General features: G+C 53.9%; 2 protein-coding genes and 1 pseudogene across 8 annotated transcripts in view; 2 read left to right on the forward strand and 1 right to left on the reverse strand.

Annotated features, from left to right (window-relative positions):
- Positions 1 to 16,179, forward strand: part of IGSF3 (immunoglobulin superfamily member 3) — an 88,682-nt gene extending 72,503 nt beyond the window's left edge. For all 5 annotated transcript variants that reach the window (XM_036235034.1, XM_036235036.1, XM_036235037.1 and 2 more), the window contains 4 exons: positions 2,559 to 2,969; positions 6,618 to 7,025; positions 10,707 to 11,189; positions 13,219 to 16,179. In XM_036235034.1, coding sequence (XP_036090927.1) covers positions 2,559 to 2,969; positions 6,618 to 7,025; positions 10,707 to 11,189; positions 13,219 to 13,469 — 1,553 coding nt within the window. In that variant the 3' untranslated portion in view covers positions 13,470 to 16,179. The remainder of the gene's footprint in view (positions 1 to 2,558; positions 2,970 to 6,617; positions 7,026 to 10,706; positions 11,190 to 13,218) is intronic.
- Positions 11,735 to 11,853, reverse strand: LOC118613095 (annotated as a pseudogene).
- Positions 16,180 to 18,099: 1,920 nt separating the features above from the next.
- Positions 18,100 to 24,791, forward strand: part of CD58 (CD58 molecule) — a 34,567-nt gene continuing 27,875 nt past the window's right edge. For 2 of the 3 annotated variants that reach the window (XM_016124300.2, XM_036235040.1), the window contains exon 1: positions 18,100 to 18,256. In XM_016124300.2, the coding sequence (XP_015979786.2) occupies positions 18,187 to 18,256 (70 nt within the window). In that variant the 5' untranslated portion in view covers positions 18,100 to 18,186. Of the gene's footprint in view, positions 18,257 to 19,259; positions 19,533 to 24,791 lie in introns of those variants that run through there. The other variant, XM_036235039.1, reaches the window with a different exon arrangement.

The raw sequence follows: 24,791 nt of genomic DNA on the forward strand, positions 1-24,791 counted from the left end.
CGCACACCGGCCCGGGCAGCGCTGGGCGGGGCGCCTGCGCGCCTCCTCACGAGTCACGGCCGCGGTCCCGTCTCGGCTTCAGGAAAGGGGCTCCCTGGCCTGGGGATGTGCGAGGAACTCCAGAGCGTGGGGTAGGAGCCGGCCCCCTCGCCCACCTGCCAGGCCCGCACCGAATCTCAGACGTGCTGCTGCTTTCAGGCTGTTCAGCACTTCACAATATTTTGACATGGGCAGGAAAATAAAAATGGAAATGCTTTGAAACATTTCTCTTCCTTGGATTCTCGTCCTCAGCCCACGTGACCGAATTGAAGTTTAGTCACAGGACTCCAGTTTAACATATGCAGTTGCTATAGCAATTGAGGTTTCCTTAGTAACCGTTGCAAAAAATAATCTGGCCCCAATTAATAATACATTTTAAAGCTCTTCCTGCTCTGCACTGAACACCCAACCCAGTTTTTTGGGCCAAGGACCAGATAATTCAGGTGGTGTCATTTGCACTGACATAGATAGCATTTGCATGCGGTGAATTAGGTTGGAAAGGAATGAAGAGGGGCTGGTGGCTTCAGGTATTACAGGAGTCGGATCTGCAAAGCCGACCGGCAATCTGGTGCGAATCTGGGTTCCAGAGCTGGGGGGCTTACTGGTAAACCCTGCCCTGGATTCCACTGTGCCCGGGAGGACTTTGCGTTTGAAGAAGGGAGAGGGCAGGGGACCTGGGCTTGTTCACGGACTGGACCGGGAGGGACCGGAGGGCGGGGCGTGGGACGCGAGATGGCTTTCCCTTCTGTGCTTGGTGTGCTCTTGATGTCTCGGGAAGGTCTGTAGGTATGTGAATCCAGCAGCCCTTTTTCAAAAGAGCGTCACCTGGTTTTACCACTGGGAGGCGACGGGTCCTCAGAGTTGCTTTTGCAGTGATGGCGTTGGGTGTCAGAGTCTGCCATCCCTTAGCTTGCTGAACCCTCTCGGCCGTTCAGAAGGGTTGTCTGCGTATTACCGGGGTGCCCGAGTGACAGCTGGGGCTTTGAAAAGTTTCAGTCACCTTGGCACTTGGGGCTCAGACCTCGATGCTGTCTTTCCACGCCGAGCTCTGAGGGACAGCCGGCCAGTGCCGACAGAGGGGGCCGAGGCAAGGCCAGTGGGCTCAGCCCTCCGTCGGGATCGAGGGACCGGCGGGGGTGCTGGAGACAAGACGGGCCAGGCAGACCTGCCCCGGCCTCTCCTCTGGGCAGGCCCACTGAAGAAAGGCTCCTCCCTCCGTCCTGCTCTGCTTTACCTCGGGTTCTTTCTCAGCTGGTGAGTGGTTTGGTCTTGAAAGGTGTAGTGGAAAGAGAGGGGCAGAGGTAGGTGATGCTGTTGCTGTTGGCTCGCCACGAGGAACTTGGAATTGCGTCTTTTTCAGTAGGGGGAGGCTGGGGGTCGAGGCGAGCAGAGCCAAGTGTAGCAATGATGGAGTGGGTACGATCTCACATTACCTTCATAAGATGGATCTCATTAAACCGTGGCTTGTTGCCACCTCGAAGCAAGCACAGTCATCAATCAGCAAGTAGGCGCACTCCGGAGTCCGCCTGCCCTCGCTCCTGGTTTTGGAGCTGGTAACGGGGGCCGGGTTGGCTGGAGCTGGCTGTGTGCTGGCCCGCTGGCCATCACCTTTTCGTGAGCCTCCTTCCTCTCCCCCACTCCCCAGGAAGAGCCCCCCAGCACCCACTCACCACCTGCTGCAGGTGTCTCCAGCGAGCTGCGTTCGCTCACCCGCTCACACACACGTGTCTCGGCAAACGCTGATCAGGCGCTTCCTGAAGCCCGGGGCACTGTGCCCGGCTCCGGGGGTGCAGCGCGGAGAACGCCCTCTTGGCAGGACTGTCTTATTCCTTATCCTGTAGGGCATCCCCAGTCCTGAGCGTCATGCGGGCACGGAGTGGGCACACCCTGAATGTTTGCAGATCGAATGGAAAGAGCTCGATCTCTGCCCTCAGGAAGCTCACAGACTAGGATGGGAGAGAGACGTAGGAAACCCCGCCTGACGATCCATTAGGGGTGCCAAGGAAAGCACAGGGGCGGGCACCCCGCCCGCTGGGACGGAACGAGGCGGGCTGGAAACCGAGAGAAGAGGAGGGGAGGCGGCAGAAAGAGGCAGGCCAAGGGGCCGCCGAGCAGGGTCGGAGCCAGTGGGGCACCGCATGGGGCGGGGGCTCGCGGGAGACGAGTGAGGACAGCTGGGCGAGGGCCAGATCCTGGATGGACTTTGTACCCTGAAAAGGAGTGTTTTTTACGCTATACCCCGAAAGCATTTGGATGGCAGACTTGTGTTTTAGCTGGATCCCCTCGAGGCCGTGCGAGGCAGGGGAGCGAGCGGGAGACCGGGGGAGATGGGGGGGGGGCCTCAGCGGGGGGCGAGGCAAGGATGAGACACGCGGCGGGATATTTGGGGCGAAGCAGCCCCCGGCCACTTCCCTCACACGGAGCCGTGCTGTGGAGGACGCCCCTCAGCGCCCCGTCTCCTCGGAACCGTTCCGGGGCGCGGGGTGGTTCTGCTGAGCCTTCCCCCCTCTCCTTCACAGTGACAAAGCTGCAGGTGAGCAAATCAAAGAGGACCCTCAGCCTGGTGGAGAACAGGCCCATCCAGCTGAGCTGCTCGGTCCGGTCTCAGACCAGCCAGAACTCCCACTTTGCCGTGCTCTGGTACGTGCACAAGCCCTCGGACGCCGACGGCAAGCTCATCCTCAAAACCACGCACAGCTCCGCCTTCGAGTACGGCACCTACGCCGAGGAGGAGGGCCTGCGGGCCAGGCTGCAGTTTGAGAGGCACGTGTCCGGGGGCCTCTTCAGCCTCACCGTCCAGAGGGCCGAGGTCAGCGACAGCGGCAGCTACTACTGCCACGTGGAGGAGTGGCTGCTGAGCCCGAACTATGCCTGGTACAAGCTGGCGGAGGAGGTTTCGGGGCGCACGGAAGTCACGGTGAAGCAGCCAGGTGAGGACCGGGGGTCACAGCCATCCCCGGCCAGTGGTTTAGGGCCGAGGATGACCCGGGGGTGGCAGGGCTCTGCGGGGTCCACAGGCCAGCGCCGCCTCGTGTGCCGCGGCCTGCCCTCTGCCCTGGCGGACGGCGCCTTCCCCGGGGGCGGCCTGCGGGGCAGCCGTGGCTGGCCGGATGAGGCTCTCCTCCGGGTTTCCGGTGTGCACCCTGGCTCGGGGCCGGGGCCAGCTCTCTACCCAGCACCCTGCCTACAAGGCCTCTCCTGGTTTCCCTCGTGTCTTCGCCGTTTCTCTACTGCCTGTCCCCAGCCCAGGAAGGAGCGCTTCCTGCCGCCAAGTCGCATCACCCTTCGGGGCCTTCTCCAGCCCGTGGGAGCGACCCTCTTTCTGCTCCAGGGAGGGAGAACCCGCCACCTCTGCAGGCCTCAGTTCCACTCTGGGGCAGCCCTAGTCGTTGACAGTCACCCTCCCTCCCCCGCCCTCCCGTGATACCCCTCTCAGGTTTTAGACCTGCTCCTGGGGTTTGGGTCACATGCTTTCAAATGCAGTCGTAATGACCTTCCAGTTGACAGCAGACCACAGATGCGATGCTGGTCCCCTAGGATGGCAGTGGAGCTGCGTGTCCTGTAAGAGACAGAAGCCGTGTGATTCCGGAGGAATTTGTTTTTTTCATCCGACAGGAGCAGTATCTGTGGGGCCTGGCCGGAGAGTCCCTGCCACGCACTGCACCTCAGTGTTGAGAGCGCAGATTACATCCCAGTCGGTCAGCCACTGACCCGTTTCAGCACAGAGGGGCCTGTCGCCCCAGTGCTACTGAGTCCTCATTCCACTGACCCTGGGGCCCCTTCGCCCCTCCTGACGGTCACCGTTCTGGTGGTCCGCGCCTCGCCCAGCCAGCTTCTCCTCGGTATTTCCAGCCAGCCCAGCCCGCATCCCTGTTCAGGGAGCAGCACCGGCAGCTCCGACGTTCTGTTTCTGACCCCGCAGGGAGGCAGCAGGGGGAGGGCTTGTGGGACAGTGTTTACGGCGTCTGCCTCGTGAGCGGCACTGACCTTCACCTTCACCGTCACTCACTCCTCGCTCACTGACCCCCCCTACCCCCACCCCAGAGCAATCTCGGTCCCACATGCTCATGGTAAGCCAGACAGGTGCACCATTTCTACCTTTCGTACAGTGTTTAGATGCAGATACTCACCACCTTGTTACAGTTGCCTGTTGTATTCAGCACAGTAACGCGCTGTGCAGGCGTGTGGCCTCGGAGCAGGGGGCCCAGCCCACGCAGCCTAGGTGAGCAGGGGGCCTAGCCCACGCAGCCTAGGTGAGCAGGGGGCTAGCCCACGCAGCCTAGGTGAGCAGGGGGCCTAGCCCACGCAGCCTAGGTGAGCAGGGGGCCTAGCCCACGCAGCCTAGGTGAGCAGGGGGCCTAGCCCACGCAGCCTAGGTGAGCAGGGGGCTAGACCAGCTAGGTTTGTGCAAATGCACTTGACGATGTTCCCACAACGAAATCGCCCAGTGACACCTTTCTCAGCATGTACCTGTCGTTAGGTGATGCAAGGCCGTGTGAAGGGAGCTCCGTGTGCCACCGTCCCCCCTTCGTCTTGACGAGAGTTCTCGTGCTCCGAACGTCTCACCTAACGTGGCCTTCAGCTCCCTCTCTAGCCCTCATTCCTGCATGCCCTACAGTTTGTTGTCATTGCTTGTCCTCGCGGGGCTGCGAGGTGCTGTATCCTGACCGAGTCTCATCTCCGTGCTTTCGCTTATGCTGCCTTCTCCACCCTGAATGCCCCTTTCCTGCTGCTTCTCCCCTTTCTTCCCCCCATTTCCAAGGCTTCACAGCGCCACCTCCAGGAAGCCTTCGGTGATACCTCGCATATCACCAGGGGTTTCTTATAAAACACATAGTGCAATAATTGCTTGCATTTCTTTGCCATTAAACTGTGAGCACTTCGAGGACAGGGCTGTCTTGTTGTGTCTTCAGCGGCTGGCATGTCATCCTTAGTAAATATTAGTTGAATGAGCAACGAAGGATCACTTTCCCTGAACACCGCAGGGCCTTTGTCCCTCCAGCTCCCTCAGCCTGGAGCACGTCGACCATGTGTTTTCATTCATTTGTCCCATTCTTCTTAGACGTTCTTAGCTCATTTTAACGAAAATAACGCCCCGGTCACGCTGTACCCCCTTCCCCACCCCCTTCATCGTACACACCACCGCCTGGCATTCTGTTTATTTGCCTATTCCTACACGAGTAGCTATGAACACTTATTCATCGTCAGAGTTACAGAAATTTGTTGATTGTCAGGCACAATGCATCCCTCGTTCGCTGCCTGTGTGTTTGCCGTCTGTCTCCTCCGTGGACTCGAAGCTCCCCGAGTGGGCACAGGTACTTTGTTCTCGTTGCCATTTTGTTCCCAAGGCTGGGCTCCCAGGAGACCTCCGCAGTCAGGCAGACACAGCTGGATACAGAGTCAAGCGCACCGGGCCCGCCCCCTGCCCCCCCCCCCCCCGCATACCGTGTTTCTAAAACGGCCCCCGTCCAGGGATTCTCGTCGGCCTCACAGTGCCATTTTGTGCCAGCCCTTGTGCTGGCGCGGTCCAAAGGAGGCCCGGTCTACATGCATCCTGTGGGCAAGTCCAGCGACCCGTGTCCCGCCTCCAGGCCCGTCCCGGGGGCTTTTGAGAGCTGGCGGTTGCCCTTAACCTGCAGCTGCTCTTGTAGGTTTCTGTTCTTCCTGTCTCTTTTCACTTCTGATCACATTTTCTGGTGAGCCCTCGTCTCCATGCATCCTTTCCCTTTCTCATCTCTGCCGAAACCGAGACTTGTTGGCGGGGCCTAAATTTATCCAGGGACTTCCCCCAGCCGAGGCCTCAGACTCAGATCAGGCTGACCGGGCCGTGCAGACGGGCCGTTGAGATTCTTCTGGAAACACGTTTCTCGAAATCTTTGTTCATGGGGACTGTTAACACTATAAATAGAAACTCACAGAACACCGATTAAAACAGCACGTTAAAAAAACAAAACAAAACAAGAAACAGCACGTTCCGCCTTTTCCATTGAGATTTTTGGTTTGTACGTTTTTGTCTTATTTTGGTTCCCCTGACCCCCCACCCCGCTGCTCGTTCTTTTTCTCCCCCACCCACTCCCCCCACCTTTTTCATTTCAGTTGAGAAAGAATACACTTACAGAACTTTCGGAAAATACAAAAAAAGCACAAAGGAGAAAATAATTTTTCAGCCCTGAGACAACCAGAATATGTGTGTGTATGTGTGTCTGTATTTTTGGGAGACTGGATATTCAAAAGATATTTTCTCTCCTTTTTAATCTTTTGACTTTTAAATTACAAAAGTAATGGCGTGCATTGTGAAATACTCGTTTTGAAGTGTAAAACGTGTAAAAAGTGGCAAGGTAGTGTGCACGGGCCTCCGTCACACCGAGCTCCTTGAACCTCAGGCACTCGGACACACGATCGAGATGCTCAGAGCGGTCAGGGTGCCACCCCTGAGGAACGTGGCCACCGGTCAATCGTGGGGCCTGCCATCCCTGCGTGTTCGGGAGGCACCCGCTCACCTGCGCTTGGAAAGGCTGCGTGCGGGTGGCTGGTGGCTTCCCTGGTGCTGACTTCTCTCTCTTTCCCCGCCTTTCCAGACAGCCGCTTGAAGCTCAGCCAGGCGCAGGGCAACCTGTCGGTTCTGGAGACGCAGCAGGTGCAGCTGGAGTGCGTGGTCCTGAACCGCACCAGCGCGGCCTCCCAGCTCGCGGTCGAGTGGTTTGTGTGGAAGCCCAACCACCCGGAGCGGGAGGCAGTGGCCCGGCTGAGCCGCGAGGCCACCTTCCATTACGGGGAGCAGGCGGCCAAGAACAACCTGAAGGGCCGGCTGCATCTGGAGAGCCCTTCCTCGGGCACGTACCGGCTCTTCATCCAGAACGTGGCCGTGCAGGACAGCGGCACCTACAGCTGCCATGTGGAGGAGTGGCTGCCCAGCCCCCGGGGCGTGTGGTACAAACGGGCCGAAGACACCGCCGGGCAGACGGCCGTCACCGTCACGCGGCCAGGTGAGGGTCGCCAGCCGTCCCCAGGCCTCCACGCCCCACACCCCTTGCCCTCTGAGTGTGATATTGTGTGCGCTGCCTAAAATTAGTGTGCTGATTAATAACTTGTCTGCAGTTAAATGTATGCGCATTTACAGTTGGCATTAAATGTCTCAAATTTTTTTTTCCCCTAGCGAATGGAAGATTCACATCTGGCTTTGGCCCAAGGTGATTCTTAACTCGAGTAACATTTGTCGATTAATTGTTGCAGAGCGTAGAATATTTTCTTTCGAAAGAACGCGTTCAGATTTGGACAAGTGGCGGATATGCAAAAATCTCAAAACAGCCATGTGGTTCAAAATATTAAGCTGTGGATTTTCAGTAGGAAAACAAATCGATTCGTGTGCGCTAAGTAGAAAAAGATGGAGTATGTGCAGCCTTCGCCCTCCCCCTCCCCCTTCCCCGCAGTGTGGTTGTTGCTAATGACTCCTCTCTGTGGTCTTGTGCTTTTCTTGTCTCTATTGTTTGTTTCTGCAGCACCTAAAAGCACGATCACCAGGTATAATTATCATCAACACATGTAAACACGTAATCAAAGTCAACACACGCGGGGCCCCTGTGGTCTCGGCGAGGCCACGTCCTCATTCGTCCGCGTCAGAACAGGAAGTGGCCGCTGCACGGCCGTGGAGCGGGAGTGGGTTGGCGACCTCTGTCGCTGTGAACGCCGCGGCTCGGTGGCGTCCTGAGCATCCCAGCGTCCCCGCGTGTGGCCGCGGGGGCCGTCGGAGGCTTTCGTGACGTCTCCGCGTCTGAGTGGGGCGGCTCGTTCTGCTGGCGGGACACACGGCCGCATCCCAGCCGCGCTGGCCCCACACATCACGGAACGGTCTTCAGAGACCGAATTAACTCCAGTCCAAGCGAGGGACGTCATCTCACTTCCCCATGTCTTTCCTGAGCCGGAGGGGGATTCGCCTCTCCTCTGACTCACATTTCCCATGAGCTTTTTTCCTTCTCTTTGCCTTGCCTCGAAACTGCTGCTTGTCCTTTCCCAGAGGTAAAGTCGTAGAGACGTGGTGGCCGAACACCCCCTCGCCCCCCAGCTCCCACCCATTTGCAGATGGCCACACCGAGGCCCCAGGTGCAGTGGGAGGAGACAGGTCTCTGGAGGGCCAGCTGCAGCCCAGCCAGTCAGGCCACTGTTATGTAGCCCCGACAGCCCCAGGGGTCCATGTTACTGATGAGGGCTCTGAAGCCTGAAGGGCAGTGTGAGCCAGCCAGGAAGAGCAGACCGCCGTGCCCCCCATCCTTCCTTCCTGCCGCACCATGTGCTCCTACCACAACCCTAACCTGGAGCCCTGCGTCTCAGGGTCAGCCACACGAGCAGCCTGGATCAGCCAGCCTCCTTCCCTTCCTTCCTTCCTTCCTTCCTGTCCGGGTACAGTCACGCACTGCTCAGCGATGGGGAGACTTTCAGAGAAACGCGTCCTCAGGCGATGCTGTCTTTGCGCGGACATCGTCGCGGGCACGCACACAAACCTGGACACCCAGGCCGCACGGCGTGGCCTGTTGCCCCCAGGCCATGAGCCTGTGTGGCACGTTGCTGTCCGAGATTCAGTCAAGCACAAGAGAAAACGTGCTTGTCAGGACACGCTGCTGCCGCTGTAACCCTGCTTTCCGTTTTACAGCAAACTTTCCTAAAAATTATAACTCGAAAGAGTGTGCTCCAGAGTAGCAATGCAAAGCACGGTGTAGTAAGTACGTAAACCAGCCACAGAGCGGTGGATGTTCACTGCTCGGTGCTACGGCCTTTGCGTTGTCGCGTGGGCTGGTAATTCACACAGCGGGCAGCACGTGGCTGGTTCCCGCCGGCATCAGCGCAGGCGCGCGAGGGGTGCCCGGTGCTGTGACTCGGGTGGCTGTGCCGTCACTAGGCAATAGGAAAATGCCAGCTCCATTATGATCTTACGGGGCCACCGTCACGTGCAGGCCATTGTCGACTGAAGTTTTGTGACTGAAGTTTTGTTACGTGGTGCGTGACTGGAAGTTGATTATGCTCATTACAAAGTATTTAGAAAATGGAAAGTATAGTTTAGAAAAGTTATATTTAATCTCGTGACCTGTGTATCTTCGTATTCCCCCCCTCCCCTTAACCAGGTCAGGATTGCACTGTTTTATGTGATTTTTTTTTTCCCCACTCAGCATTCTATTGTGAGTGTTTTTCCAGTCACTGAAAGCATTTCATAATCACCGTTTTCACTGGTTGCATAACGTTCATTGTGTACTTAGATGTGAAAGATTCTTTTCTGAGGTCTAAGTTGGACATACAGAAGGCTGGGAATGACATAACTCCAAGAGTTAACAGTGTTCAGAATGACCCGGCATTGCTTAGGGTCCACCATAGTGTGAACTATGTGAAGAGAAGGGCCCCCGCCCTCAGCGAGAGTGTAGCTGAGGAGTTTTGTAGCTGCGTTTGGCCCACACAGCTGGGTGAGAGCGAAAACCACGGCTGTCAGACGCAGACCCGGAGTCGGTGGTCAGGGCCACAGCCGCGGGGGCAGCCAGCATGATGCAGAGGTCGCTAGGAGCTTCAGGACACTGTTAGGCCCTGGACCTGCCTTGCTCTGCAGTATTTCTCTCTATGGCTTTGGGGTTGCACGTCAGCTCCCAGGAACGACGGGATTCGAGTCGCCTGGGGAATGCTTTCATATTCTGCCTTCTGCCACTTTCTGCCCCGTGGCGCAGTCTGTCTCCCGTGAGGGCTGGGATGATGCATCGTGCCCACCACCTGCAGCCAGTCCCTGCCGCCAGGTGTGCTGGCGGTGCACAGCGAGATTCCAGCTGGGCCGAGGGGAGGGTGCAGGGGCCTGGCGGAGCCCCACAAGAGCGGTGGGAACCCAGCTTTGTGTTCACCTGCGAGCGACGTTAAGCCGGTTGACTCATCGAAAGCCCGCAACGGTGCCTGGGAAGGGTTCCGATCCGGTCTCCGTCCCAGCAGAATCTGATACGGTGTCTACTTCTGTTGACGTTAGGTTGGCATCTTTCATGAGCATTTCGTAAGCAGAGCCAAAGGGATGCCTTTTAGGAGGTACCCCAGTGAGCCACGGGAAAAAAGCAGGTAGTGTCTGCGAGGCGTGACTCACCTGCTCAGGCACTTCCCTGGGGCCGTTCACGGTTGGAAGACTGAGGTCAGGGTGTCATCAGGGCTCGCTGGGTGTCTGTGTGTCTGTCATGTTCTGTTGTAAAGGAAGAAGTTATTGGACTTAGGGCTCATCCTTCCTTAATTAAATCTGTGCAGACCCTATTTCCAATTAAAGTCACATTCCGAGGTTCCAGGTGGACGTGAATTTTGGGGGGACACCGTTCAACCACTACAGGGGGTTCCAGTGGAAATAAGCGTCCCTCTCTCCCGGATTCCCACACGCAGCCACGTTACCAAGTTCTTCCGCGGGCGTTTCATGCCGATACAGACAGACGTGCGCGGGGGTGGAGCGTTCCTCGCGCGTGCGGTGACAACGCGGAGCGCACCGCGTGTGGGCTCTGCCGATTTCTCTCGACCCTTCTCCTCGGCTCCGCACGGAGCAGCTCCTCCTTCCTTCCAGTGGGTGCACGGATGTGACTGTGACGTACGCGGCGACGGACGTCGAGGCGGTTCGAGCAAAGACGTTTCAACAGCCCTTCTCCCTTCTTTGTCCCTCACCCCCCCAGATGCGGCCCTGCAGGTGGACACGGTGGTCCCCAACGCCACGGTGTCCGAGAGGGAGGCCTTCCAGCTGGACTGCAGCGTTGTGTCTCGCTCCAGCCAGGAGTCCCGCTTTGCTGTGGCCTGGTTTTCCCTGCGGACTAAGGCTGGAGGGAAAAGGGGCAGCCCCGGCCTGGAGGAGCAGGAGCAGGAGGACGAGGACGAGGGCGAGGAGGGAGAGGAGGAAGAGGACCCCACAGAGCGGACGGTCCTGCTGAGCGTGGGCCCGGACGCCGTGTTTGGCCCGGAGGGCAGGCCCTGGGAGGGCAGGCTTCGCTTCCAGAGGCTGTCCCCCCTGCTCTACCGCCTCTCGGTGCTGCAGGCCAGCCCCCGGGACACCGGCAACTACTCCTGCCGCGTGGAGGAGTGGCTGCCCAGCCCTCAGAAGGGGTGGTACCGGCTGGTGGAGGAGGAGTCGGCCCCCGTCAGCGTCCACGTCCTGGACACAAGTGAGTTTTCCCAACTTACAGGGGAAGGAGGGCACGGCCGACGGCGGCCGTGTCTGGAGGGCGAAAGTCCCAGCTTGGTTATGGATTCCTAAGCAGTCTTACCTGTCCCCGGCGTTCAGGAACTGACAGCAGTTCACATCATGGGCCCTCGACTGCCGATGCCAAAAAGTAGGAGTAGGGATTAAAGTGATAACATACCGTCTAGTCTCTAAAATAAACCTGGGCTCCACCAGATTTTAGTTTAGTACGATTTCCTCCGTTTCCTCGTAGGAGTGTGTCATTAGATGTTACTTTGTTGCCCTTCAGAATATCCAGCCTAGTCTCTCTTTAGTGAAATGTAGCGAGTGCTTCAGATTCATAAGAGGAAGGTAAAAATGAAGCCCGAGTACCTCGCTATCACGTTTTCTTTTTCTCATTTTTTATTTTTATTTTATTTTATTTTATTTTTTTATTTTATTTTTATTTTTTAGGCGAGGCAACCCTTGGTTGACTTCACAGATCACAAGGACCTTGTCAGCTTACAATCCCTTATTTTTTATTTTTTATACCTACGGCACCTGGTCTTTCGAGATGGTCTCCCGTCCAAGTACGAACCAGGCTCGATTCTGCTTAGCCTCCGAGATCAGATGGGATCGGGCTTGTTCAGGGCGGCATGGCCGTAGATTCTGGGTCATTGTTTATATTGGAGGGTGACTTGGAGGTTTAGGTGGAACCGCCTAGAAGGGCAGTGATGTCGCAAGGCATCTGGGAGGAGCTTTTCAGCAGCGCCGCTTGCCACCAGCTGTTGCTGCAGGCGGTCCAGACGGATCTCAGAGGCTTCCTCCAGCTGAGGGGCCGTGTGAGCAGAGACCAGAGGAAACACTTGTCGGCACGAGTTCTTCTAACGAGGCACTCTTTTGGTTGGCCTTCTGTCAAAATGTGGAGTATGACAGGCTAAAGAAGGTCTGCGTTTAGAGTAGGATTAATTAACCTATAAATAGCAGAAATTTAAAAAATTGGTGAAAATTTCACCTTTTTTTTTTTTCAAAAACAATTTACCAGATAAATTTGATTTTGAGTATTTGAGTTGTGTCAGCTTTTTCTTGTCTTTGATTACCTCCTGCTTGTTAGATAGGACCAGACGAAATTGAGGTTCTTCAGGTCAAAAGTGGTTGCTTATCAGAAATTTCATATGCTTTGGAAATCTAATAAGGAGAAGCGTATGTTGAATTTTCTCCGTAATAACCCTTGAACAATGGCTCTGCAGTAGAAAGGAGGAAAAAATCCTGAGTCATACTCAGCCCCCTAATGCTTTGCTTTACAAGCCACCGCCCAGAAGCGTAAGGGACGTGTTTAGACCACAGTTTATCTGCCCACTGCACACGTCCATGTTTATTAAGCTACATGGAACACAGAGATCATCCGGCAGCCTTATTTCACAGATAAAACGCTGGCACCCAGAGGCCTGGCTCCTGCTACGGTCCCCTAAGTCATGGCACCATCCTCGACTGGGTCAGGGGTGCTGGGTCTCATTCTCTCCATATCCAGGGGTAAGCGGTGCTGTGCTGTGTACAGCCACAGACACACTGCGGACGTTTGCAAATGGTCCATGACGACGTTTTAATTGATCACGTTAATCAGGCGAGCATTGCTTCTAGTGAAGCTGCTCTCAGAAGCTGGCAGGGACAGAGCGGGTTGTATGTGCACAGGATGTTTGGAGTAGACCCAGATGCAACGTGACATGTGAAAAATAGCAGGGCGGGGCAGGCGGGACCCGCGTCAGCTTCTTCACCGTCTTAGCTGTCATTAAGCTCACAAACTACATTTCAGTAGTGGCTCTCCAAGCCATGGTCTGGCTCACGGTGGGAGACGGGCGGCTTTGTTTGAACTTCCAGCTGTGGACTGGAGAAGGCGCTGTTGCGAGCCCAGAACACGGGAAGACGCGGTGGGCGCGGGCGCGGGCGGGCGTGGGAGTCGCTTCCGCGCGGAGCGCCCACCGCGGTCCCGGCTCCCGCCCTCACCGTCTTGTCCCCCTCGCGGTCCCTTTCAGGCTCCACCTTGCAGTCTGTCATCTGCTCCAACGACGCGCTCTTCTACTTCGTCTTCTTCTACCCGTTCCCCATCTTCGGCATCCTCATCATCACCATCCTGCTGGTGCGTTTCAAGAGCCGGAACTCCAGCAAAAACTCCGACGGGAAGAACGGGGTGCCCCTGCTGTGGATCAAAGAGCCGCACCTCAACTACTCCCCCACTTGCCTGGAGCCCCCTGTGCTCAGCATCCACCCAGGAGCCATAGACTGAGGGGGCCCCAGCGGACCTCGGCCGCGGGGAGCTCAGGTGCCCCCTTGCGCTGCCCCTCGCCCTGTGACCGGACAGCGGACAGCACCCGAACCCCGGAGCGCTCCCACAGAAGACTGCCGGCCTGGAGCAGCGTTCACAGCCCCCGTCAGTCACAACGACAGGCTGCTTCGAGGTGGCCGTCTGGGTTGGTTAGCTGTTTCCCAGAGATGTCGTCACCCCGCGGAGTTAGGTTTCTTGTTTTTGTTTTTGGTGACGTAGTGAGTAGCTCCAGGTGCCACATCTACTCACTGGTTTATATAGTCTTCTCAGATAGATGTTCCGGGGGCTCTCCTCCTTTGTAACGGACTCTTTTTGAATCCCTTTGGTTTACCGGTTTTGGATTCTGTAACATCGTGAACAAATTTCTCTTCCATATCGCTGGTGGCAAAAGGAAGGATGAACTTTCCAGTGCAAAGGAATCTCTTCCAAGACCTTTTGTTTCTGTACACTTGAAATGCCACCCATGGATCAAAATACACCCAAACTTTTTTTTTTTTTTTACTTTCTTAACGAGACTTGAAAATTATGTGCAGCGTGGGCCCAATTTGTATCTTATCTTTTCCCTCAGCTGGAGTTCTTGAAACCACTTTGTAGTCAAGATGAAAGCGTTGCGTTGACTTTTGCTTCAAAGAACTGTGTGCACAAGAGAAATTTTGCCCAACCCTGTTAGGAGTCCATGGTGCCTGGCCGGCCTGTCAGGGAGGCAAACATAGGCTTCCTCCCAAACTTGCCAAAAAAATGAGGAAACTTTGTTGGAGAATGAGTCAGATGGTCCAGGCAGCGTACACTTTGCAAGCTAAAGTGGGCAGAGGGCTGCTTTTAGCAGCTACTGACTTTCAGATTGATCAAAGCCAGTGATTAGTGAAGGAAGGCGGGCAAGTTGTTGGCTTGATCTCTTCTGCAAGGGCAGTGTCTGACCGGTAACTGAGCACATGGGCTTCGGTGTTAAGATGCTTTGCCACACTTAAGGGGAAGTGGCCAGTGAGCCAGGGAGGGAGAGGGTGCTGAGCTGAGCACATGGGCCCAAGCAGCCACCATGCACAGCAGCAGAGGGCCCTGGGGCCTGCTGGTGGCTGAGTTCCCTGAGGAGTCGGACAGTGAGCCACTGCTGCCCGGAGGGGGTTTTCCAGAGCCTGATGTTGGAGAATTACTGCCTCCCTGGAGGTGTGAAGACTAGGCTTGTATTCTTCCTTTCAATTAGATTTTTCTCAAAGATATTAATGTCTTCCCTATTCACCGTTTATTTCTCCCTGCTTCTCACTGCCATATAAATATCCAGGGGACTTCCACATGCAGCCCTTTGTAATCCTTTGCATGACCCAGCCTCGGCAGGAACTCTCATATGCCTTTGTGGGTTTTTTAACCTTTCCCTTTCTTAGATCTTGCTCGCGGTTTTAGGTAATTTGGTGGTTCATCATTATGGCCCCTTAAATCCCAACAAGGGCCATCATCACCCTTGTTATTTTACATTATTGTCAAGAAGCATCGGTTGCAGGAGTTTCCTTTTGCCCGCTCCGTGAAGATGTCCGCATGCCCTGCCTTTCCCATATTTTGCTGGCCAAGGGCGCCATCTCCCTTCCTCTGTGAGCTTGCATCTTGAATCCCCAGCGAGTTCCCAGTTTGGAAAAAGCCACCAGGGATTTTGGCACCAAGTCTAACCAGAGAGATTGCTGCGAAACCCTGCTCTGAGACTGAGCAGACTCCAGGGGAGGGTGTGGGGGCCCTGGGCCACACAGGCACTGATCCTTACTGAAGTTTCGTGGGAGCAGGTGCTCAGATGCTTCGCTGGATCTCAGCTGGGGGGAGGCAAGGCGACCGCCCAGCCATCCTCTGGCAGGCTCGCAAGGACCTGCCTTCTCTCCCAGGAGACAGCGCAGGCACGAGCACCTTAATCCCGCTGGTGCCTCATGCGCATTCGCATTTATCATGCCGCGGGAATGCTTTAGAGGTGCAGTCAGCTCAGCGGTGAGAAAGGAAGGCAGTGTTTTCCCCATTTCTTCATTTCAGGGGTCTGGGGTTTCAGTGGGAAATTGCTGACCCCTAATTTAGGGGCTGAGTCAGTGAGGAAAGATGGCTTACTGTTCCTCCATCTGAATGGAAAGATGCCAGAGGGCCGTCCGGGACTGGGGTGTGTACCTGAGACTTGAGTTCGAATTGGTTCACATCTGTAGAAAGGTAGCTGCTGCTTGTATTTAAATAGGTGACGCTATTACGGGAAATTTGAAAGGAAAAGAAAAACCGAAGCCAGTATTTTAATAATTTTTTTTTGTTGTTTCTGTGTATTTTCTACCGGGCCATTTTTATGGAATGAATGGTAATGGTGCCCTCTCGTGGCTGAAACCAGAAGACCCTTATCTGCATCAACCACGTTGCGATAACAAAAACCTACACTGTGCCAGGCCCATCCCAGGACGTGGACGCGACCGCACCCTCTTTCACCAGGGTGTTTCTGTAGCAGATTTTTTCATATTCTTTTCAAACGTTGCTTTCCCTGAGTTACCTGTTAAAGGGGGGGAGGGGGGAGGGAAGTTGGGTAAGAAAACTGCCCATGCATGGTGTAAGAGCTGTTGATTTTTTGTTTGTTTTTTAAAGGAAAACTATTTGTAAGATGTTGCACTAAAACATTTTATATACACTTCAGATACCAGTAGTAAATTATGTTGAAACTCTGGCTGTTTGCCTTTCCTCCTTTCTCCTCACTCACTCAGCCACTCCCACTCCGGCCCATGAAGCCGTACCCTGGGGGCCTGGAGTGAGCCCTGCCCCTGACATTGCCCTGCTGGGCTCAAGGTTCATGAATCGCAGTCTTTATCATCACTCCCGGTCACCAGCCTAAGTGGTGCTTTTGTACAAATGATAAAAAAAAAAGAAAGAAAGAAAACACCTTTCTCAAGACACTTTACTGCCTTTTGCTGAAAATGCATCATAATAAATAGACACATCTGCCCCGGCCAGGCCGTCAGGGCTGGGCTGCTCTGCCAGCCGTATAACACACCTGGAGTTCGGAACATAGGGCCATAACCTCTCACTTTCGTGTGTGGTGGTGGTGGGGGGGGGGGGAAGTTAGGGGGCAGGCAGGTTGGGGTGAGAAGAGACTGGCGGAGAAAGAGCAGGAACATGGGACAACCTTCTCCTCGGCCACCAAGGGCTTTGGCAGCGAGACCACACCATCCTTCTGAGACCATATAGTGTTGCGGGGAGCATGAGATGTTCAGCAAGCGTTGTCCGGGGCGGAAAAGTGCTGTGCGTTTCCATTCGGTGAGGATGCTGTAAGGTAAGCTCGTGACATGCGGAGAGACCTTTTAAAAGCACGCCTTTATTGGGAGAGGGTTCCGCAGTGAGGTTCACTGGTCCCGAGGTGAGAGGGGCCAGAGAAGTCGCGCCCTGGGACAGGAGGGCGTAGTTTTTATAGGATTATGTGGGGATAGAGTATAGAATGGGGAATATCAGTTGAGCATCTGGATTAGGGCAGTGGCGCCAGGGCTTTAGGATGGGCCCTTGTCCAGATTCTGATATCAAGCTGGGAAGCCTCCAGGTAGGCATCGGGCTGGCCCTTCCTGCCGACCCAACAGATGCACAGCACACCAGTCTCTCTCCCCTGCACAGCTGGAATGCCCAGCTGTGTTCGAGGAATTCGCCACGTTTGTACAGTGAGACCGACAGAATGATTAAAACCATAACAGAGAACCCATCTGTAATTCTTAAAATTCACGGAAGAATGTGCTGTTTTCCTCTGAACGGAAGGGGTACAGCCAGAGAGGCGCGAGGGAAGGAGCTAGTTGGGGAGTCACCTGGTCTGGGATCCAAGGAGCTGGTTGGGGCGTCACCTGCTCTGGGATCCGCTGGATTTGAGGGGAGAGCACGCCATTCAAGAAGGTTAACCAATAGGATGGAGAGTCTCAAGTGCCTGGACCAGCTGGGGCGGAGGGCAGGGCCTGGCAGGTTAAACTGAGCGTGTGAATAGAGGGAAAGTCCATAGTTGGGGAGGGAGGGAGAGGGAAAACGAGCGGGGAGAACTCGACCCCTGGGAACTCCAGCCCTGGTGAAGGGAAGCTTGGGAGTTGGGTCGCCAGGTCAGGCTTAAGGAAAAGGTGGCACACACTTTAAGGAAGAAAGACTGGCAGCCGAGGGCCTGCATCCATCACCCCACACATTCTAGAAGTTGTCTAAAATTCCCCATTTTTCTTTTACTCTTTGAGAAAGTGGCTCAGAGAGGCTGTCGTGTCCGGGCCAAAACCCGAGTAAGTAAGTGGTAGGAAACGGCTGCAGCTAGAAAGCTCGGAAGGAAGAAAGTGCGTCGGGGCCTCCCTGTCCTTCCGCGGAACTCCTGCCGGTTCAGAGGCCAGCCGAGTGGTGCGCGGCTTTGGGGGAGCCGCAGCCCCAGCCACGGAGCTGCCCCCATCACGCCCCAGGCGCCAAGGAGCAGAGCTGGGCGTGCGGGAGGAGCAAAGACAAACCTTTGAAAGACGCAAGCCACCTTCGAGGGGGGAGCTCTGCAGAGCGGACAGGGGCCCCCGGCCGGGCCTGGGCGGCGCGTCCCGGGCGGACAGGACGCGCCCGGCGGGGAAGAGGAAGAAGCCACGGCGGCTGCGCACAGCGCGGGCGGGGCCGCGGGCGGGGCGGCCGGCGCGGGGCGCGCGGCTCTCCCCCATCTCGCGCAGAGGCCGGCGGGCTCGCCATGGCTGCGGGTGTCCTCGCGGGTCGCCACTTCAGGGTCCTCAGCCTGGTCTGCCTGTGGCGTTGGATCGGTGAGCGGCGGCCTCCTCCCGAGCCCCGGCGGGGACCGCGCGCCGCCGCGGATGTCCGCGACGCGACCCCGGGGCTCCGGGCCGGCGGGACGGGCGGGGCCGGGGGGGCGGCAAGCCGGATCCGGGATGGGGTGGGGTAGGGGCCGGGGCGCGAAGAAACGCAGCCCGCGGGACCTCGGCGGGAGAGCTGTCCCTTCGCCCGCGAGTCTCCCTTGGGCGGCGGGAGGGGTCTGGGCCGGGAAGAAACCTGGACCGTAGGCGACTGGGTCGCGCTCGGGAAGCAGCGCGCCGGGGCTCCGGCCGGCCCCCCGCCCTGCGCGCCTGCGTCCCGCGCGCCTTCTCGAGTCCCGCGGTCCCCGCCACCGCAGTCCCTCGCTCTGTTCTCCCTCCCCCGGCGTTTCTCGGAAGGGTGTGCCCTTTTTTCTGACTTCAGTGCCTACGTGACCCCTCGGGCTCCGCCGAGAACTTGAACGGGCCCTGCGCGCGGGTCGCGCGCCGCTGCGACCTCGCCCGCCGCGGTCCGGGTGGCGGGTCCCACCTGCGCGCGGGTCGCGCGCCGCCGCTCACCTGCCTGGGCGGGCTGGTTCCGAAAGCTCTGAACCTCACTCGGCGCCGCTGGGGATGGGCGGGGGGCGTTTCCGAATTGCTCCGCAGCCGGCCGGGGAAGAGGCAGGGCATCGCTTGGAGGCTGCCGAGTAGCGAGTGCGCCTCCGCTCTGTCTTCAGAGCTCGAAGGGACGAACGCAGAGTGGCTAGGGCTGCGCTCATCCCTGTCACACGTCCCCGCGGCCCCGCGAAATCCTCGTCTCCCTTTTTACCTCCCCACCCTCGCGAACTCCTCCACGCACAGGCCCCTGGCTAAGTCATAGCCAAACGGCTGGCGCACAGAGATAACCGCCACAACTATTTCTTTTTTTGGTGGGTGGGGGTCCGGGGGGGGGGGTTGCCCACTGCGGGCGCCTTTGCACCTACGACCATCTCCGTTCTTCTCCAGGCGTGGCTCGAGTGGCTATGGGTCCAAGCATCTATGGAGAACCGCCTAGGGGGAGGAGGGGTCGAGCTGGGCTCAGAGCACTTGCCTTCTCATGGAAGTAAATGTAAGACAGGTTAAACGGAAAGCGTTCTGGGCGTGCAGAGGGGAGAAAGCAGTATCGTGTGTGAAACTGAGTATCTTTTGAGAAGCGAAGGAAGGGAGGGCATTTGAACCCCGCCTCTGAGGACGGCTGGTATGTGGATGTGCCATGCTGTGGGACAAGATTCCACCGGGAGGAGACCAGGTAAGAAAGACGGGGGGACAGAGTATGGGGGGGGGGGGAGCTGGATGGAGCTTAAGCAATGCAGAGTAGGTGTGGAGCTTGAGGCCCCATAGCACAGGCCTGATTGTCCCCTTTGGGACTTTGGATTCTTTTCAGCAGGCAAAGATACTGAGCCACACATAAAAGTTATAACTCAGGTGATGCACTTCCTAAGTGCATCAGAATCATGCACTTAGGAAGAAAAATCGGGCAGCAGTGAAGAGGAAGGACGGCAGATGAGAGGAATTGGAGGGGGGGAGCAGAGGGGATCACTGGGCTCGGATTTCATCTGCTGGTGGCGGGGAGGAAGGCGGAGTGACACATAACAGAGCTCGAATGGATGGGGTGACTCTCCTCCGAACGAGCAGGTCTCTCCCTGGTCCCAGAATGCACCTTTGGTCACTGCTGCCTGAACCCGTGGTCTCTCTGTTCCACTAAAACTGGTACTGGAGCAAAAGGGGCCTGACTGCATGCGGGCGTCTGAGTGAGACAGAGAGGTTTTGCAGCAAAGAGAGTGAGATTTATGTAGAGAGTTCCAGGTCCTGGAGGCACAGGTGAGCTATTGCTCTCCACAGCCTGGCTTCCGGGGCATGTCAGGGGTGCACGCATTACAGAGGGAAAAATCGGTAGTCGTGGAAACTAAGGGAGTTGGGGGTGCTGTCGATTGGACGATTGGAAGGGTCTGAAGGAATTGGTCATTGTATCCAGTTCTGACATCCTGTGTGGTCCCGTGGCCTGGTCCCATGGCTGGTGGGGGCCCTGGAGCTGAAACACAGCTAAGGTTAAGATGTTATTCTTCATGTTATGGAACAAGGCTCATGGCTATAGACCTGAGGCTCAGTTAATCTCATGTCCTGAGACTTAAGGACTGAAGGAGCAGGCGTTGTGTGGTAGAAGGGTAAAAATGTGGTCAAAGCAAGTGAGTCACAATGCCATTGTCTGGACAAGACCAATTCTAATCAGAGAGGAAAAAAAAACTATATTAAAGAAGTGAAATTTGTGTGTGGTTACAAAAACCCAATTTACCCATCAAGCCCCCATCTCCTCCAGCAAGATTCTCCAAAGAGCCCCGTCGCAGTGGGCTCTGCTCCCTAATTCATTTATTCATTCAGAAGTCATTTCATTCAGCAGGTATGAGTAACACCTGCTCTGAACAGGCCTTGCTGTAAGGACAAGGCCGAGTGGTGCTCCCTGCAGAAGGTGAGCCCTTTGGGCTGGAGCCTGCATCACTAGGGAAGCTGCGTACCAGGGCCTGACAGCATCACGTCTAAAGTCAGATGCCTGGCTTCAGACCCCGGCCCCACCCCTCGCCTGAGTTATAACTCTTATGTGTGGCTCAGTATCTTTGCCTTTGAAGAGAACGAGCACCACTCACATGAGAGAAAGGACGGTATCAGTATGTACATCATCAAACGACTGAACATCACTCAACAAAGGCTGAGTATCATCTGTGTGTCAGGTGCTGTACAAGGTCCTGGAGATGCAGCAAAGGACACTCTCTTCCCTGCTTTTCGTGAAACTTACATTATAGTAGGGGAGAGAGACAGTAAATAAATAGTACAAATTGATGGTGGTAAAGTAAATATTTATTGATACAGGGACTGGTTGCACAAAGGAAAAGGGGACTAGAAGTGGTTAATAGTTCCTTTTAAGTTTTTAAAACTTTGGGACATTTGAAATCTTTAGAATAGTTGCAAAAACAACATAATGAACAGTTACATACTTTTCTCCTTGAATCAGCAATTGTTAACTTTTTGTCACATTTGGTTTACTTCTCTTTACACACACACACACACACAAACACTTAACATTGTTTTTTTTTTTTTTTAGAGTTAGATCATTTGTGAGTTGTAGATCTTATAACACCTTCCCTCTAAATAGTTCAACATATGTTTTCTAAGAACACTGTGTTCAGTAAGTCACAGAACCATCATTATACAGTGTGAATCATTCTTTCTGAGCCATTAAAACCCAGTTCTAGACCACATACTGCCTCTTAACTCCTTATTCTAAAAGTATTGCGTACCGTTTTTTTTTGTTTTTTGGGGTTTTTTTTGGTAGTTTATGATGTCACCATTTTTGAAGACTCTGGACCAGTTGTTTTTTAGAATGTCCCTTGATTTGGCTTGTCTGTTTCCTTGTGATTAGATTCTGATTAAAACTTTCTTGGGCAGGAATTTTTCATAGGTGTGTTGTATCCTCACTGGGTCTAATCAGGGTCAGGCGCAGTCCATTTATCCATTACTGGAGACATATTGGAGATATTTGATTATTAGGTTAAGGTGAGGTTCACCAGAGTTCACTGTAGACACACCTTTCTCCCTATGTAAACAGCATATGATTTATTGACACTTTGACATCGTTTGACTATCCTTGTCCCCAACAATCTTTCACCCAATGTTGTAGCGTCTGGTGGGGATTCTTCCCCAAGTCCATTATTACTAAAACGTTTGGAGGTGGCCGTTTTTGCTTCCTGTTTTTCTTTATACGTTACCGACATTCTTCAGCAATGAAGAGCTTCTGCACCTCCCTTTCATTTTATCCGCGGACTCACGGGCGTTTTTAAAGATGGCGTTACTTTATCCATCTGGCGCTCAGTGATCTCAAGTGTGGCAAGTGGACACCCTTCCAAGCTTTAGTGTCCTTTTGCCTTGTTTCCATGAGTTCCTGAGCATTTCCTTTCTGGCACAGAAAGAAGCTCTAGATTCCCTTTGTACCTTTTCCTGCCTCCGCCTTGGAATCATGAAATATCCTCGTTCCTTTTAGTAGGCGATGGCGTTTAGAAACCTCGTTCTGGGCGCTAGGCGTGCTCAAGGCACTGGGCTCATGGCTTTGGCGCTGGCGGCTGTCAGAGCTAGGAAGTCGTTTTCACACCCGTTCACTGCTAAAGCTCATCCAACCATTTGGTTCCTCTTCCTGCATTCCGTCTTTGTGTCTCCTTTCTCCATAGTAGAGAATTTAGTAGCATCAGTATATTTTCCTAATCCACATCAAACGCAAAACAGTTTCGTAGCTGTTACGGCAGTACCACAAATGTTAATAAATACAGTTCAAGATTTCCTTGCCATTCTTTTTATTCTTCCATATATCCCACTAAATATATACAGAATACTGGATTTTAAAGTTATTTGGATTAATATTTTTTCCTCTGTGTGGGTATGTTATCAATTGGTATATAGTTGCATGAATTAATTTCTGTTTCTATTCAATTTTAGGGGTTCCCCCCCCCTTGCTTTTATTTTTAATATGTAATATAGTAACATGATTCAAATCAAAACTATTAAAAATAGGCTCAGAGGAATCCTATTGTTTCCTTCTCCTCTCCAATAACATATAATTTGTTTCTGTTTTATCTTGTTTCTGTTTGCAGATATAAACAGATACATATGTTTGTTTCTAACTCCCTTTTTAAACAGCAAGTAACCAACATACACTGTGTGTATTCTTTTGTACCTTGTTTTAGTCAATTAACCATATGCCTGGAAATCATTCTCTATCACTTCACAGAGATCATCCTCATTCATTTTGTACAACTGCATAGTATTCCATGGGTAGGAGATAGAACATGTCATTCAGCCATTGTTTGGTGGTTGGTGTTTTACATAGTGTGGTCAGAGGAGGATCTCTTTAAAAGGGTGACAGCTGAGTGTAGACTTAAGGAGTGAGGGAGCAGGCCAGGTGGTTGATGTTGGGGCAGCGAAAGCCCGGAGGTAGGCGTCAGGCATTTAAGGAACTTCAAGGAGATCATTTTACTGGAAAGTAGTAGGAAATGAAGTTGTAAAAGTAGTCAGGGCTGGATCCTAAAGATCAGGTTTGTGGGCCCTTTAAAAGCTGTGACTGTTTTACTCCCAGTGAAATGGGAAATTTTGCAAGGTCTTGAACAGAGTAAAGTGTGATGACTGGAGTGTTTGAATGAATCCTTCTGGCTGCTGGGGCGGGGGGCGGGGGTGGTGGGGGCAGCAAAAGGGAAGCAGGGAGACCAGTCAGGAGGCTGTAGGAACAATGCCGTAAGCAGTGACCTGGGTGGGGTTGGGGGAAGAAATGGGAGACGCTGGGTTGTGTTTTGTAGCTAGAGCTGGCAGGAGTTGGTGCCAGATCGCGTTGGTGGGGTAGCATGCGACAGGACCTGGGCTGTGCTGGGCAAGTAGCGAGCTCAAAACCAGAACTGTTCTATTAGGTGTTTTTAGCAGATCTTGCCCAATTTTGCTGCTGTTGACCTTTTATGGGTCTTTTATCTTGCCAGCTACCTCTCCAACTAGATTTTAGTTCCTTTTCTGCAGGAAACATTGAAACATTAAAACATTGTTTCAATGTTTTTTTTTTAACAGTATAAATTGTTAAATGTGGACATTGGATGTTATAATATTTGTTGAGCATTTCTTCACTTTAAGTTATTAAGTTATCTAACATTATTACGTGAGACTTGTTCATAGGCTTTGCTACAGGCAAGATTTAGAGAGTCTGTTTTCGTTTGGGAAAAGATAATCCATGTCAAAATAGTGTGGTTCCTTCCTGGCGGAAAGATGGAGCCTGTATTCTAGTGAGGTGTGAATAATCTTGAGTGAAGCACCTGGCTCCGAGCCAGGTGTGGCGCTTGTTAATTTGGATTTTTGTTTTCACTTCATTGTCACACGATAAAGGCAAGGACCATTAAAGAGGGGAACAAAGCTTAAGTAGGTTAAGTACCTCGTCCAAATTCACACAGCAAATAAGTGGCCAAGTGTGCTACAGCCCGGGTCTGTGTGACTCAGCTCATGCGGACCTAACCCAAGATTAGATAACGGACTGTTGGATGATTGGTGGGGCCATAGCTAATTGCTTATGTGTGACATGCATACCTTGTCCAGTGTAACTTTGCAATGGCATGTGAAATATAAAGGCCGGCATGAATACCGTGAGAGAGGCGATCACATAAGACGGTCTTCAATAGCATAATCTAGAACAGGGGGATGGGAAAACCTTCTTGGGGCCATAGAATTCAGAATGGGGGTTTATTTACATATTAACATTTTTCTGTAGTCATACTCACACTTTATTCCTAAATACTTTTGCATAACCCCAACAACAGAATAATATTTATGAAAATTAACAGTAATCTCATAACATCACCTAACTTCTACCCTTATTCAAATTTCCCCACTTGTCACAAGAAGGTCTTTTTTTTTGGAGTGGAGACAGGATCTCGTCAAGTTTCACGTGTTATATTTGTTATCGTTTGGGGTTTAATTGATAGACATCGTT

The sequence above is a fragment of the Rousettus aegyptiacus genome, unplaced genomic scaffold, assembly GCF_014176215.1.
Source record: "Rousettus aegyptiacus isolate mRouAeg1 unplaced genomic scaffold, mRouAeg1.p scaffold_m13_p_17, whole genome shotgun sequence".
In the NCBI taxonomy this organism is placed as follows: Eukaryota; Metazoa; Chordata; class Mammalia; order Chiroptera; family Pteropodidae; genus Rousettus; species Rousettus aegyptiacus.